Here is a 13,826-nt window from a genome sequence, read left to right on the forward strand (position 1 = left end):
ACTATGAAATGGAGAAAAACAGAAAGGGGAAGAGGAAGAAAAGAAAAAAATGAATAAATAAAAATCGGAAAGGTTAAAGAACCGCAAAGTTCCCAGGGATCCCACTGGTGCAGCTATGAGGTCTGGGGAAGTCCCTCTCTGGTGTTGCAGTACAGCCTGGCTAGAAGGCGTAGAGGTATACAACACCAGGTATTCAGGGAAGAGAAAGAGAAGGAAAATATAGAGAGACGAGAAACTGAGCAATGAAGAAAAACAAAAAGGGAAAAAGAGGGAAAAGAAAACAAAAGAAATTAAAAAAATAATAATAACAACAAAAGTCCCCAAAAAAACAGAAAAAAAAACCCAACGAAGAAAGAAATGTCCTCAGGGATCCCTCTGCACATCTGTGCAAGCCGAGGTGGAGGTCTCCTTGCTACGCAGCACCGCCTGGCCAGAAAGGGCTCCTAACTCAAGAGAAGGAAAAGAAAATATACAAACAATTGAAAACAAACAAACGAACAAAAGCCTCGGGATCCCACCAGCACGGCAGCCCAGGAAGCAGCTCCACACTCGAACGGAGCTCCACAGCCCCTCAGGAAGAAGCAAAGATGGCGCACGGAGCCAGGTATTTGAGCGAAAGAAGGGGGGAGGTGGTGAGAGGTAAGGAAGAAATCAAAAGAAGCAGAAAAAAAGGCAACACTAGCAGCCAACAAATGGCACTCAGAGAGGCAGCTCATGTGGGGTGGTGGAATCCAAGCAGCCGGAGTTTCTCCGACAAGAGACTGTGTCCGTGGGAAGCAGAGGGGGCCGAGTGTGGGTGAAGAAGGGTAGGAAGTGGGAAAGCGTATATCACAGATTACCAGAGCTCTGCAGCCCCTGAGGAAGAAGCAAAGATGGCACACGGAGCCAGTATTTGAGCGAAAGGAGGGGGAGGTGGTGAGAGGTAAGGAAGAAATCAAAAGAGGCGGGAAAAAGCAACACCAGCGCCCCACAGATGGCACTCAGAGAGCCGGCCTGTTCAGGTGTGTGGAATCCAAGCAGCCAGTGTTTCCTGGACAAGAGATTGTGGCCATGGGAAGCAGAGGAGGCTGAGTGGGGGTAAAGAAGGGTGTGGGGTGTGAAAGCGTATATCACAGATTACCGGTTGTTTTGTCTCCCATTGTACGCTCCGTGAGGCTGCTTTCTCGTACCCCCTGTTTGCTGGTCTCCGATAGGAGTCCAAGATGGCGGATCAGCGCTGCGTTAGCTGGTAGGGGACCTCTGCGTGAATCTCTCCTCGCTCTCCGTTCTCTGTCAGTTTTCTCACTCCATTTGATGCCTGGCTGAGTTCTTTATCTCATCATTTGATGTTTTAAGGTTTCGGGATTGTTGTATTCTCTGTTCAGCTGAGTTTTTTGGATCTTTGCTGTGGAGGGACAGCATGGTGCTTCTGCCTAGAGCACCATTTTGCTGGAACTCTATGATATTTTTTAATGTATTGAGTTTTTTTGTGTATTCAAGTACATGTTCAATTTTTGTAAATATTTTGTGTGTTCTTTGATAGAAAGTATATTTACTATTTTTTCACTAACATATTAAATCAAACCAGTTAATTTTGTTTTTGTTGTTCATAACATCAATATCCTCACCATTTTTCTACTAGCAGTGTTGGTTTCTGTTAAAGGTACATTAAAGTCATCAACTGTAATTATAGTTTTTTTTTTAATATCTCATAATTATATCATTTTTGTTTGGAGGCTATATTGTTTGATTTATTAACATCTTCTTAATGAATTATTTCTGATTATTGTGTAATGTCTGTTATATCTTTTTTCATCTCTTTATTTTCAAACTTTTTATGTCATTTAGCTTTAAGAGCATTCCTTTTATACCTAGTCTGATACTTTCTGCCTTATAATAATTGAGTTTAATTTATTTACATTTATTGTGATTACTATTTGATAAAGATGGAAGGAATACATAGAGTCACTGTACCAAAAAGAATTGGTCGATGTTCGGCCATTTCAGGAGGTGGCATATAATCAAGAATCAATAGTATTGAAGGAAGCAGTCCAAGCTGCCCTGAAGGTATTGGTGAAAAACAAGGCCCCAGGAATTGATGAAATACCAAAAGAGATGTTTTAACAAATGGATGCAACACTGGAAGTACTCACTTGTCTATGCCAAGAAATTTGGGAGACAGCTGCCTGGCCAACTAACTGGAAGAAATCCATATTTGTGCCCATTCCAAAGAAAGGTGATCCAACAAAATGTGGAAATTATTGAACAATATCATTAATATCATACGTAAGTAAAATTTTACTGAAGATAATTTAAGAACAGTTACAGCAGTACATCGACAGGGAACTGCCAGAAATTCAAGCCGGATTCAGAAGAGGATGTAGAATGAGAGAGATCATTGCTGCTGTCAGATGGATCTTGGCTGAAAGCAGAAAATACCAGAAAGATGTTTACCAGTGTTTTTATTGACTATGCAAAGGCATTTCGACTGTGTGGATCATAACAAATTATGGATAACATTGCAAAGAATGGGAATTTCAGAACACTTAATTATGCTCACACAAAGCCTGTACATAGACCAAGAGGCAGTCATTCTAACAGAACAAGGGAATACTGCATGGTTTAAAATCAAAAAAGGTATGTGTCAGGGTTGTATCTTCTCACCGTATTTATGCAATCTGTACACTGAGCAGATAATCTGAGAAGCTGAACTATATGAAGAGGAACACCGCATCAGGATTGGAGGAAGACTCATTCATTAACAACCTGCGATATGCAGATGACACAACCTTGCCTCCTGAAAGCAAAGAGGACTTGAAGCACTTACTGACGAAGATCAAAGACTACAGCCTTCAGTATGGATTACACCTGAACATAAAGAAAATAAAAATCCTCATAACTGGACCAATAAGCAACATCATGCTGAAGGGAGAAAAGATTGAAGTTGTCAAGGATTTCATTTTACTTAGATCCACAATCAATGCCCATGGAAGCAGCTGTCAAGAAATCAAACGACATATTGCATTGGGTGAATCTGCTGCAAAAGACCTCTTTCAAGTGCCAGAAAGCAAAGATGTCACTTTGTGGACGAAGGTGCACCTGACCCAAGCCATGGTATTTTCAGTCCTATCATATGCATGTGAAAGCTCGATAGTGAATAAGGAAGATGGAAGAAGAGTTGATGCCTTTCAGTTATGGTGCTGGCAAAGAATATTGTATATACCATGGACTGCCATGAGAACCAACAAATCTGTCTTGGAAGAAATAAAGCCAGGATGCTCCTTAGAAGCGAGGATGGCGAGACTTCTTCTTACATACTTTGGACATGTTATCAGGAAGGACCAGTCCCTGGACAAGGACATCATGCTTGGTAAAGTTGGTGCTGCAACAATGGGCTCAAGCATAACAAGGATTGTGAGGACAGCGCAGGACCAGGCAGCATTTTGTTCGGATGGGCATAGGGTCCCTATGAGTTGAAGTGACTCGATGGCACCTAACAATAGCAAAGTAGAGAGTCGGTGAAAAAGATGAGGACGCTCAGCGAGATAGGTTGACACAGTGTCTGCAACAATGGGCTCAAACACAGCAGCGATTGTGAGGATGGCACAGGACCGGGCAGTGTTTCGTTCTGTTGTTCATAGGGTCGCTGTGAGTCGGAACAGACTCAACGGCACTTAACAAAATAACAACAAAATATTTGAAGTTGTTTGTCCATCTAATTTTGTGTTTTCTACTTACTATGCCTTTGTTTTGCTTTGTTCTTTCCTGTCTTCCGTTGGATTGAATGAGTTTTCATTATGTCTTTTTATTTTACTAGTTTGGAGGGACTTTAGAATACTTTAACTTGGCTTTCCCTTATCTGTCAAGTTAGATGATGCTTTGTCTTCTTTGTTTTGAACAACTCTCCTCCCCAGTTTATCATCAATGTTATTTTTATAGTCTGTACTACTGTAGATTTTACATCACGTTTTCTAATTTCTTTCCTCATCATTGATTCTTTTTTCCAGATTCAATTTCCTCATTACTGACGTGTAGACCCTTAAGTACTTCGTTCCGTGAAATCTGAGCCTTATATACTCTTCGATCTGTTCTCAAAATTCTGTTAACTTTGCACTTATATTCTTCAATGACAGTTTAGCTGAACATAGAGTTCTAGATGGCCATTTTTTCGCCTTTAGCCCACTGAAGATGCCATTTCATTGCCTGTTGGAATCTAAAGATGTTGATGAGCCATCTGCTGTTAGCTTTTTAGGTAACCACGCTGGTAGATGAGTTTTTTCTTTTTTTTTCTTTTAGATAATCTCTTTGGTAGTTTAAAGAGTATTTTCTTTGTCTTTGAAGTTTTGCAGTTTCACTATGCTATGTATAGGTGTGGATTTTTTTTTTTTCTTTATTTTGCTTGGGATCCATGTCTTCAGTTCTGGAAAATTCTCAGCTATTATCTCTTCAGATTTTGACTTTTTCTCCTCTATGGGATTTACTTCTGCAACTTCTGTTAGACAGTACCTGTGCCCATACCAATTGCCATTGAGTTGATTCTGACTCATAGTGACCCTATAGGACAGAGAGAACTGCCCCATAGGGGTTCCAAGGCTGTAATCTTTACAGAACTGACTGTCACATCTTTGTCCTGAGGAGAGGCTGGTGGGTTCGGACCACCGACTTTTCGGTTAGCAGTGGAGCACTTTAACCACTGCGCCACCAGTGCTCCTTGTATTAGACAGTAGGTAGATATAAATCTGTGTTTGTCATACAGTTTGTTTTAAATGAGTATTAACTTATCCTTTTGTTTTGTTATCTCTTTTTCTTTCCCACTTCATAGATGATTTCATCATATCGATGGTCTAATTCAAGGAGCCCTGGTGGCACAGTGGTTAAAGTGCTCGGCTGCTAACCAAAAGTTTTGTGGTTTGAACTCACTGGCCATTCCAACCCACCAGCTGTTCTGCAGGAGAAAGATGTGGCAGTCTGCTTCTATAAAGATTACAGCCTTGGAAACCCCTATGGGGCAGTTCTACTCTGTCCATAGAGTTACTATGAGTCGGAATCGACTTGATGGCAGTGGGTTTGGGTCTTTTTTTTTGGATGGTCTAGTTCATTCATTCTCACTTCTGTCCAGTCTATTGTTCAGCATATACATTGAGTTTCTAATTTCAGTTACTGTGTTTTTCATTTATATAATTTCTATTTGGTTCTTTTTCAAATTCTGTGTTCTTTTTTAATATTGTTTCTTGCCTAATAGTTTCTTTCTTTTGAAAATTAAAAAATGCATATTTAAAAAATGTTCTTTAGCTTGTTTTATTATCTCTAATTCTTGTGGTGCAAATTTTCCCCTTTGTTACCTCCACTGATTTTCCCATGGTTTGGTGGTTTTTTTCTTTACGTAGTTGGTTTTGTTTATGAGGTCATCTTTAGCAAGGTTTGCTTTCTGAGAGAGTCCCGTATATATCCCAGATGAGTAAATGGCCCCAGCCTGTCCGTCTCTCTCTGCAGTTGGGGGAAGGGCCTGTCTTTGGAGAAGCAAGGTTAGAATTTGTGTTCTCTGCAGGCAGGCTAATCCCAAAATGAAGAGTAGAACTGAGCTGAACCCACCCAGTTCATTCTTCCCAAATTTATTCGTCAGACAAGTCACTCCGCCTGAAATGAGCCAGGGGCCAGAGAAGGGCCAAGAGTTACACCAATTAGGTTTCTATCACAAGGAAGGAAGAATCCATGGGGAGTGGAGAATAATAGTTAATTTCAGAGTAAAAATATAATGTATATGTTTTAGTATTTACTGATTAGATCACTCATTAAACTGTAGTTGCTGAAGTTTAATTACTTTTAACTTTGGTTAGAATCTTCAGTATATTCTAGTTATTAAATCATTTTCTGCTTTAGGCGTTTAAATGCAGAATTGGAGGCAAAAACAGCTGACCTGGTTCGACAAGCTGAGGAAGTAATAGTAAGTAAATGTACAATTATTAGTAATTTCATGTAAATGCTAAATTTTTTTAAACTTTTTAATTTGATGTATAATATACATACCAAAAGGCACCCTGGTGTCACAGTGGTTAAAGCGCTCGGCTGCCAACCACTGGTGGGTTGGAACCACTGACCTCTTCGCCGGCAGCCGACTTCTTAACCACTGCACCACTAGAGCTCCCTTCCGTAAAGACTACAGCCTTGGAAACTCTACGGGGTAGTTCTGTTCTGTCCCGTAAGATCACTAGGAGTCGGAATTGACTCGACGTCTGTGGGTCTGGTTTTTGGTTTATACATACAGAGAAGTGCCCAAGGTATAAATATCCAGCTCAGTGAATTATCACACACTCAGCATGGATATATATGTATATGTATGTTTCTGTTTTTGGTAAGCATACATTTTCTAAAAGCCACTGAAAAAGTTTTCTGTTTACGTGCTCCATTCATCTAATACCAGCGTTAATATTTTATAAAGGAGCCCTGGCGGTCGGAATCCACTTGATGGACATCTAACAACAACATTTAATAATTCCTCCAATTACTTTAAGATTAATATTTGAGAGTAACTATGTAGAATTAACACTAACTCAGTAGGGATAGAAATAAAACGGTCTCTGGAAGAAAGTTGAATAAAGAGTAACAGTCATCACTAGTACACAGATGATAATTTGTTTCTTAAACTCTGCAGATGGACCTAATTCAAATTCTTAGGGTAGAGCAGAGTCATGTTTATAGTCTGGAAATAGGTGGTGAGGTTACAGCACAGAGCTGTCTCGAAGCGTGTTCGCCCCCTTCCAGGTCCCGAGTTGGGCAACATCCTGCTTGAGCATCCCCGCTCTCACTGTGAACTGACGGCCTGTTGGCGCCTCCTTAGAGGAGCGAAGGGGCCGCTTTAAAACTTCTTCTGTTTTTTACCCTAATTTAATTGCAATTCCTCCTTTCAGCTCCAAAAATTAAATACATAAAATGGTGTTGATAGGAGCAGGGAAGGAAATCTAGGCAATATTTTATTTTAATGCCTTTTCTAGATCTATAATTATTTGTTGGTATAGAATAAGAAATTTGTCATATGTAACATTTCAAGTAATATGTTTAGATAATGGTTACAGATTTGCTAGTTGAATTTGTAATTAAATATTTTATTAAAAATAAATATTTTTATTATATCTTTTAGTTTTTGCCAGTGTCCAAAGAGCAGAAAATACTTGAACAAAAGAAATCCAGCATTATAGTAGAACAAGAGATTCATTATGTATTCGGCCTGAATGGAACCCTAAAAAGAACCTTTTTCCGAAGTAGAGCAGAGTAGAACACGAGAAAGGGCGGGAAAGGAGGGGGTACTCCCGCCCCTGCAGAAGCTGACTATTCCTTTGCCACACTGAGTTTTTGTTTACTCATCATTCATTTCCTGATCTCTCTCTCCCAAAAGCCTTTCCCCCTGGTGCTTCATTTTTAGCATCTTCATGGTCTTCTCAAAGCTTCTTCACTGAAGCTTTGCCTGTTTTGAGACAAGTTTTTCTACCCTTTAATGGGTTTATTTTTTTATTTCTTGAGAGTCTTTCCAGTTTCCTCTGCATGTTATATAAGATGGAAGACTAATGTAGTGGGGAAGCAGGAGTCAGACAAAACCATATAAAGGCATTGACACTCTTATATTTTTCCCATAAAATTGACTTTCTTAGCTCATAGCCAATGAAAGGTTAAAACTGTAATATTACACCATAGCATTTAGAATTCTGTGGCTTTATGCCATAGAAACCATGGACAACTCGGAAATGGTTAATGATCAGAAAGGCACTTGACTATATATTGACTAGTTTTCTATATCCCATCGCACTTATGTTTCCTCATTTAACTAGAGAGGTCAGCAAGAGGTACGGTCCAGGCCTGTTTCACAGATTAAATCGTATGAAGATGAGGATGATTACAGCTCAAGGTAAGTGACTGAAAGTCTCAAATACTATTGGTTTGTTTGTTTTTTTAAATGACATGTGGACCTTTTATTATATAAAATCTTTTTGCATGTACATTTTAGAGATCTATAATTTGAAGAATAGAAATGTAATATATAAAATAATAATAACTGGAGACTTAGTCAGCACCATGCAGACCTTTACCTACTTTATCTCGTTTAATTCTCATAGTATTATTTGGAGATAAATATTATCATCCTCATGTGAAGGATGAGGAAACTCAGCTCAGCGAGGTGCACGGCTTGCCTGCGCACGTGGAGACAGCGTGTGGCTCCACTGAGCGCCAGCCACTGCTTAACCTGTCCTTGCGTGTCCTACCACCTTTCTTTAAAACGTATATGGAGATTAGGTAAAAAATGAATTAGTAAAGGTAATATATATTAGATCTTGTTTTTCTTGAATTTCACATGCACTTCTAATATGTCAAGAGATTAGGGACTCACAAAATATTTAGGAATAAATTTAACAGGGAAGTATAGGATCTTTGTGATCCAACTGTCTGGGAGGCAGAACAGGTGTCTGATGAACCAGTGGCTCTAGGAGAAGAAGTGGAGAACTGCTAGTAGTGTGTGCTGTCGCTGTTGGCTGTATTTGACGAGGTTTTACAAGAAAGAGATGAGTCTGGGAAAGAACTGGCAGGTTTGCTAGCAGAAATGAAAAGGAATACGGAGTAAATGACAGACGTTGCGATATTGGGAGACTCCGCTGCTGTTGTGTCTGTTGTCCTTAATGATTCTTTAGTCTCAGTATTTTTAAGGTAGTTTGAAAACCTTTTTTTTTTTTTTTTCCTTCCCAGAGCTATTTCTGGTAGTTCTTCAAGAGATTAGAGATTGTATTCAAGATTTTCTACTTAAGTATATTAAAAAAAAATTATGTATGACTAGCTAAGTAGGTGGTACCTGATAGAAAGTAATTATATTTGTATGTTCTTCTCTAGAATTAGAAGGGAGCCCTGGTGGCACAGCTGTTAAGGGCTTGGTGCTGACCGAAAGGTTGGCAATTTGAACCCACCCAGAAGTTCTGTGGGAGAAAGACCTGGCAATCTGCTCCTGTAAAGATTACAGCCTAGAAAACCCTATGGGGCGGTTCTAGTCTGTCACACCGGGTCGCTATGAGTGGAAATCAGTTTGACAGTACATAACAACAACAATAAATATGGTTAGATGTCCTCAGGGGATATGATGAAGTTTTTTTTAATGGGAACAACAGATACTAACTTGGTTTTCAGAAACATTACTACGTATGTTGGTATGTTCTAGGCAGTTGATCAAGGATAGGCAAACTTTTTCTGTAAAGGGCCAGGTAGTAGATATTTTTTTATTTGGGGCTATACTTTCTCTGTCACATCTGCTTCCTCTGCTGTTGTGGTCTGCAAATAGCTGTAGACAGTAGGGAAACGAATGAGCGTGGGTAGGTTCAGCCCATAGGCCATAGTTTGCAGATCCCCATAAACACTCTTTACGTTAAACTGCAAACATATTTTGAAAACTTTGTGCATAAAAATGAATTGCATTTTTAGATATATTTATTAATTCGTTAAACAAGTATTTATTTAGCACCAATTTAAAAGATTATATGCTAGGTACTGTGCAAAGAGCCAGGCATAGGGCAGCACCAAGGCAGAAGTGATTCCTCCCCATGAGGATTCACGCCGTGGAGCTCACAGGGTAATGGGGAAAACAGACGTTGACCAAGTGACTAAGTTCGTTAGACGATTGACACCAGTGAGTGTGCGCAATGGGAAGCGCTGCTGGTGAATCATCTGTGACATGGACGGTCCTTGCATGGTTTCCATTCATTAAATCGGTGCTGTATTTTCCTACACAAACGCTGGCATTATAGTTCTTCTCAAAGCTGAATTATTTAACTAGGTCACTTTACTTATTTGAGACACTCATTCAAAAGAGATTAACATGTGAATAACTAGAATTATAGCAAAGTCTGCTTGACAGTTGTCTATTTTCCATTTCAGATATAATTACTATTGCATTTCAGAGTGTCTCAGCTCAGTGTCATTGATCATTAATGTATAGTGTTTTTTTTGGTCTGTAGAGGTCTATTATCATCTGAAGAAACAATTCATCTACATTCAGAAACTGAGGTATGAAGTCAAACTTTCTGTAAATACAGTTACATTCTGTAGAATGTTAGGTGATGTTTTATACTTTTCTTTCACAAAACAGAGAAGAGGTGTGACTCTGTAGAAATAGAATATAAACGTTGGTACTCAGAAGGGATGCGTTAATGAAATGTTGCTCATAAAACAGATTGAATCCTTTTTGTCTCAATTTCACTGAACAGTTTAGAGATACATTTCCAACCACTGGAAAAACAGTTCTAAGTGGAGTGAGTTTGTAGCCTGAGGCTTTTTAGTTTTCTAAATCTTGTAGTAGAAAACAGGAAAAAGAAAGATACTCGTATAGGAAGAAGATGGCTTCAAAGGTTTATTCATTCATTTAAATATTTACAGTGCAGAGGTCACTATTCCAGGGGCTGGGCAAACTGGGATTTACAAGTTCCCCACCACAGGCGTCTGGCCAAGGGAACAGTAAAGGTGGGCACCAGGGAAGGCCTGCCTGGTGAGTAATCTAGCACATAGTGAGAATTAAATTCTGGGAGTCAGAATGTTAGGTTTAATGCTCCACTAGCTAGCTGAGTACCCTTGAATCTTTGGTCTTCATTTTCCTTATCCCAGAACATCTTGTTCTGACAGTCTCTAGGTCTCTTCAAGCTGTAATATTCTGGGATTCTCCAAAATACAATTTAATTAATTCCATAAAAATAGCAATTCTGTGTGTTACAAAACTGCTTTCCTTGGCCAATGATTAGAATCTATTTAATCAGTAGTTTAAATTCTTTTCATGTAGCCAAAGACCAAAAACATTGGTCCAGTAATCAAGGTTCAAAACAAACTACACTCTGCAAATAAAGGAAGGAAAACAAACTCAAGGTATAGTACAGTTTTAAATGTGTGACTTCTATAGTTTTAGTTTTACAATTTACAGTAGAATCGTTCTTAATTTTTAAGCTTTTTATGTTTCTCCAGATCTTTTTATTTCCAAAATATATAAAATTACACTGTATGTATCTTATCTACATTCAATAAGTTAAAACATCTTCCACTTAGAAATATCTTGCAGCAGTTAATGAATATTTTGTAACATTCCTTTAAGCAAAATTGCCACATTTCAAATTTTTGAAATGTTATTTTTAGTGAGATATTTTCTTAGAACTGAGAGTAGAACCTAGGATTCTTGTCTCTCTGCCTAGTTCTCTCAGTTAAAGTAAGTAGTCTTCTACCTCCGGGTATTTAACAGAGCACCATACATTATTGTGTACAGGCAGTCCCCAGATTACGAACGGGTTCCGTTCCTAAATCTGTCTTTAAGTCAAATTTGTACATAAATCGGAACAATTAGATACAGTTCATATCTAACATCAGTTAGTCAAAAGTGTGTCTTAGTATATGGTATATAGTGTACCTTTCTATGCATAAAAAAATTAAAGAAACCCTTCCAGATACACTAAAACATCTTTAACCCAATAATACAGTAATAATAATAATCCCCCACACGTCTGTCAGTTTGTTGTATTGTGGGGGCCTGTGTGTTGCTGTGATGCTGGAAGCTAGGCTAGTGGTATTCAAATACCAGCAAGGTCACCCATGGCAGACAGGTTTCAGCTGGGCATCTAGACTAAGACAGACTAGGAAGAAGGACCTGGCAGTCTCCTTCTGGAAGAATTAGCCAGTGAAAACTTTGTGAATAGTAGTGGAACAGTGTCTGATAATAGTGCCGGAAGAGGAGCCCCTCAGGTTGGAAGGCCCTGAAAATACGAAGACCCTTAATGAGCTGGACTGACACAGTGGCTGCAACAACGGGCTCAAGCATGACAAGGATCGTGAGGATGGCGCAGGACTGGGCAGTGTTTCGTTCTGTTGTACGTGGGGTCGCTGTGAGTCGGAACCGACGTGATGGCACCCAACAATGACAACAACAACAACAACAACGATGACAATGTTTTGATGCGTGTTGCAAAGTAGCGCCCATTTGTTATTACAAACCATTGTATGGACCCCAAATTTTTAATATAAGACACTTTACAGTTCTTAACTACAGGTTGTAAGTCAGACGTTCATAACCCGGGACAGCCTGTATATTGAGAGACAGCATTGAGAGACCGAGTATGCTCTAAATAAGACTATCCTATGATGATAATTCACACTATTCTTTTTGGTGAGAGAATCCAAGAACGTCCTTAGGATTGTAAGCATAAAAGGGGTCCTGATAATTGCATTGTAATTCTTGAAAATATTAATTCTTGTGCCATTTATTTGGCTAAATAATTTTTAATTTGTTTTAGAATAAAAAAAAATTGAAGGGAATAAGGAAGAGAAAAGGGAAAAGAACATGGATTGATAGAAGAAAAGAACATCTGATACTTAGTAGTTTCATAATTAGAAAGGGTTCTTATTTTCAGAGTTTAAGTTTGTTTCTCCAAATGGAATTCTGACGCCTTCACTTCTGTGTTAAAGGTAAGTTAGGCTTTAAGAACCACAGACTTGTTGATGACAGCCTGGCCCATTCCTCAGTGCTTGCAGAAGTGACTTGTATTTCATATTTCTTTCCCTACCCCCTTAAAAAAAAATCAAATCCAACTTTTTGGTCAGCTTCAATCCTGGTTAGAATGTATTTCTTTAGGCAGAAGAAAAAATGTTGAGGTTGACTTTGGGCTGGTAACTGTTCGTTCTGTAGTTCTTTCTCACAAGGAATTTTTCTTTGGAGTTTGTAGAATTCTGACTAGAGCAACAACAGTTTGTTCAGTTCTTCTCTAGGAACATGGGAAATTAAAAGCCACAGGATGGATATGATCTAGGAGGTCAAGTTCAGTACTCTGGGTTTTGATCTCCACCTGTTTGGAGACAAGGTCCAGGCCAGCGGGCCTGGTAAAGCCTTCTCCAGCTCCATGACTATGTGATTTATGAAGCTTGAAAGTCTACCAAGTCTCTTGTAATACAGTCCTTGAAAGTATCAATTGTAGATTTCATCATAATTTAAAATTTATAGTAATTTTGATCTGCTTTGTTATTTGGGTAAAAACCATATCTCCTTTCTATATTATGTATGTATTTTTAGGGTAAAGTTGAAATACTCTGATGTACAAACTGCCGATGATGTTGCCATTCCAGAGAATTTCTCAGACTTTTCTCTTGCGAAAACAATTAGCAAAATTGAAGAGCAACTGGACGAAAAAGGCTTATCTGAATATATAGATGATGATATTTTCTCTGGTGTTAGTAAAGACATTGGAACAGGTAAGTTTCCTTTCATTTGTTATTTTTATCCTTATAGAACAATTACTTAGAAAAAGAGATCTTTGCAAAAAAAAAAAATTTTCTTGTATTTAAAAATGTATCGTGATGTCTTGGATTTGTTTTAAAATAATCTAGTGGGAAATGGTGATGGGAGGAATGAATCGAATTACAGATGAAATAAAACTGTCTGTGAGACAATAATTATTGAAGGTGGTGATGGGTCAGCGGGGATTCATTGTAGTAGTCTCTCTAGTTTTGTATATGTTTGATATTTTCCATTATAAAAAATAAAAAGTTAGTGTATTTGTTTCATTGAATACTTTTCAACTAAAATGAAAATGCCCCATGGCTAATTGTTAGAACATTAAAACAGTATTAAAAAGACATGTTTCTCAGAATTTCTTTCACTTAATGTAATCCACCAGCCGCTCTGCAGGGGAAAGATGTGGCAGTCTGCTTCCATAAAGGTTACAGCCTTGGAAACCCTATGGGACAGTTGTACTCTGTCCTGCAGAGTCGCTATCACTCAGAATCAACTCAGTGGCAACAGGATTTGGGGGTATATTTGATTTATTGCATTTAAATCAACACGTATA

At 38.6% G+C, this 13,826-nt stretch overlaps 1 protein-coding gene across 1 annotated transcript in view; it reads left to right on the plus strand.

Moving 5' to 3' along the window:
• TEX9 (testis expressed 9) overlaps positions 1–13,826 on the plus strand; it is a 120,519-nt gene that overhangs the window by 87,190 nt on the left and 19,503 nt on the right. The window contains exons 5-9 of the mRNA XM_023729851.1: positions 5,860–5,923; positions 7,803–7,879; positions 9,969–10,017; positions 10,784–10,866; positions 13,052–13,230. Of these exons, the coding sequence (XP_023585619.1) occupies positions 5,860–5,923; positions 7,803–7,879; positions 9,969–10,017; positions 10,784–10,866; positions 13,052–13,230 (452 nt within the window). The remainder of the gene's footprint in view (positions 1–5,859; positions 5,924–7,802; positions 7,880–9,968; positions 10,018–10,783; positions 10,867–13,051; positions 13,231–13,826) is intronic.

The sequence above is a fragment of the Trichechus manatus genome, unplaced genomic scaffold (assembly GCF_000243295.1).
Source record: "Trichechus manatus latirostris isolate Lorelei unplaced genomic scaffold, TriManLat1.0 scaffold00030, whole genome shotgun sequence".
In the NCBI taxonomy this organism is placed as follows: Eukaryota; Metazoa; Chordata; class Mammalia; order Sirenia; family Trichechidae; genus Trichechus; species Trichechus manatus.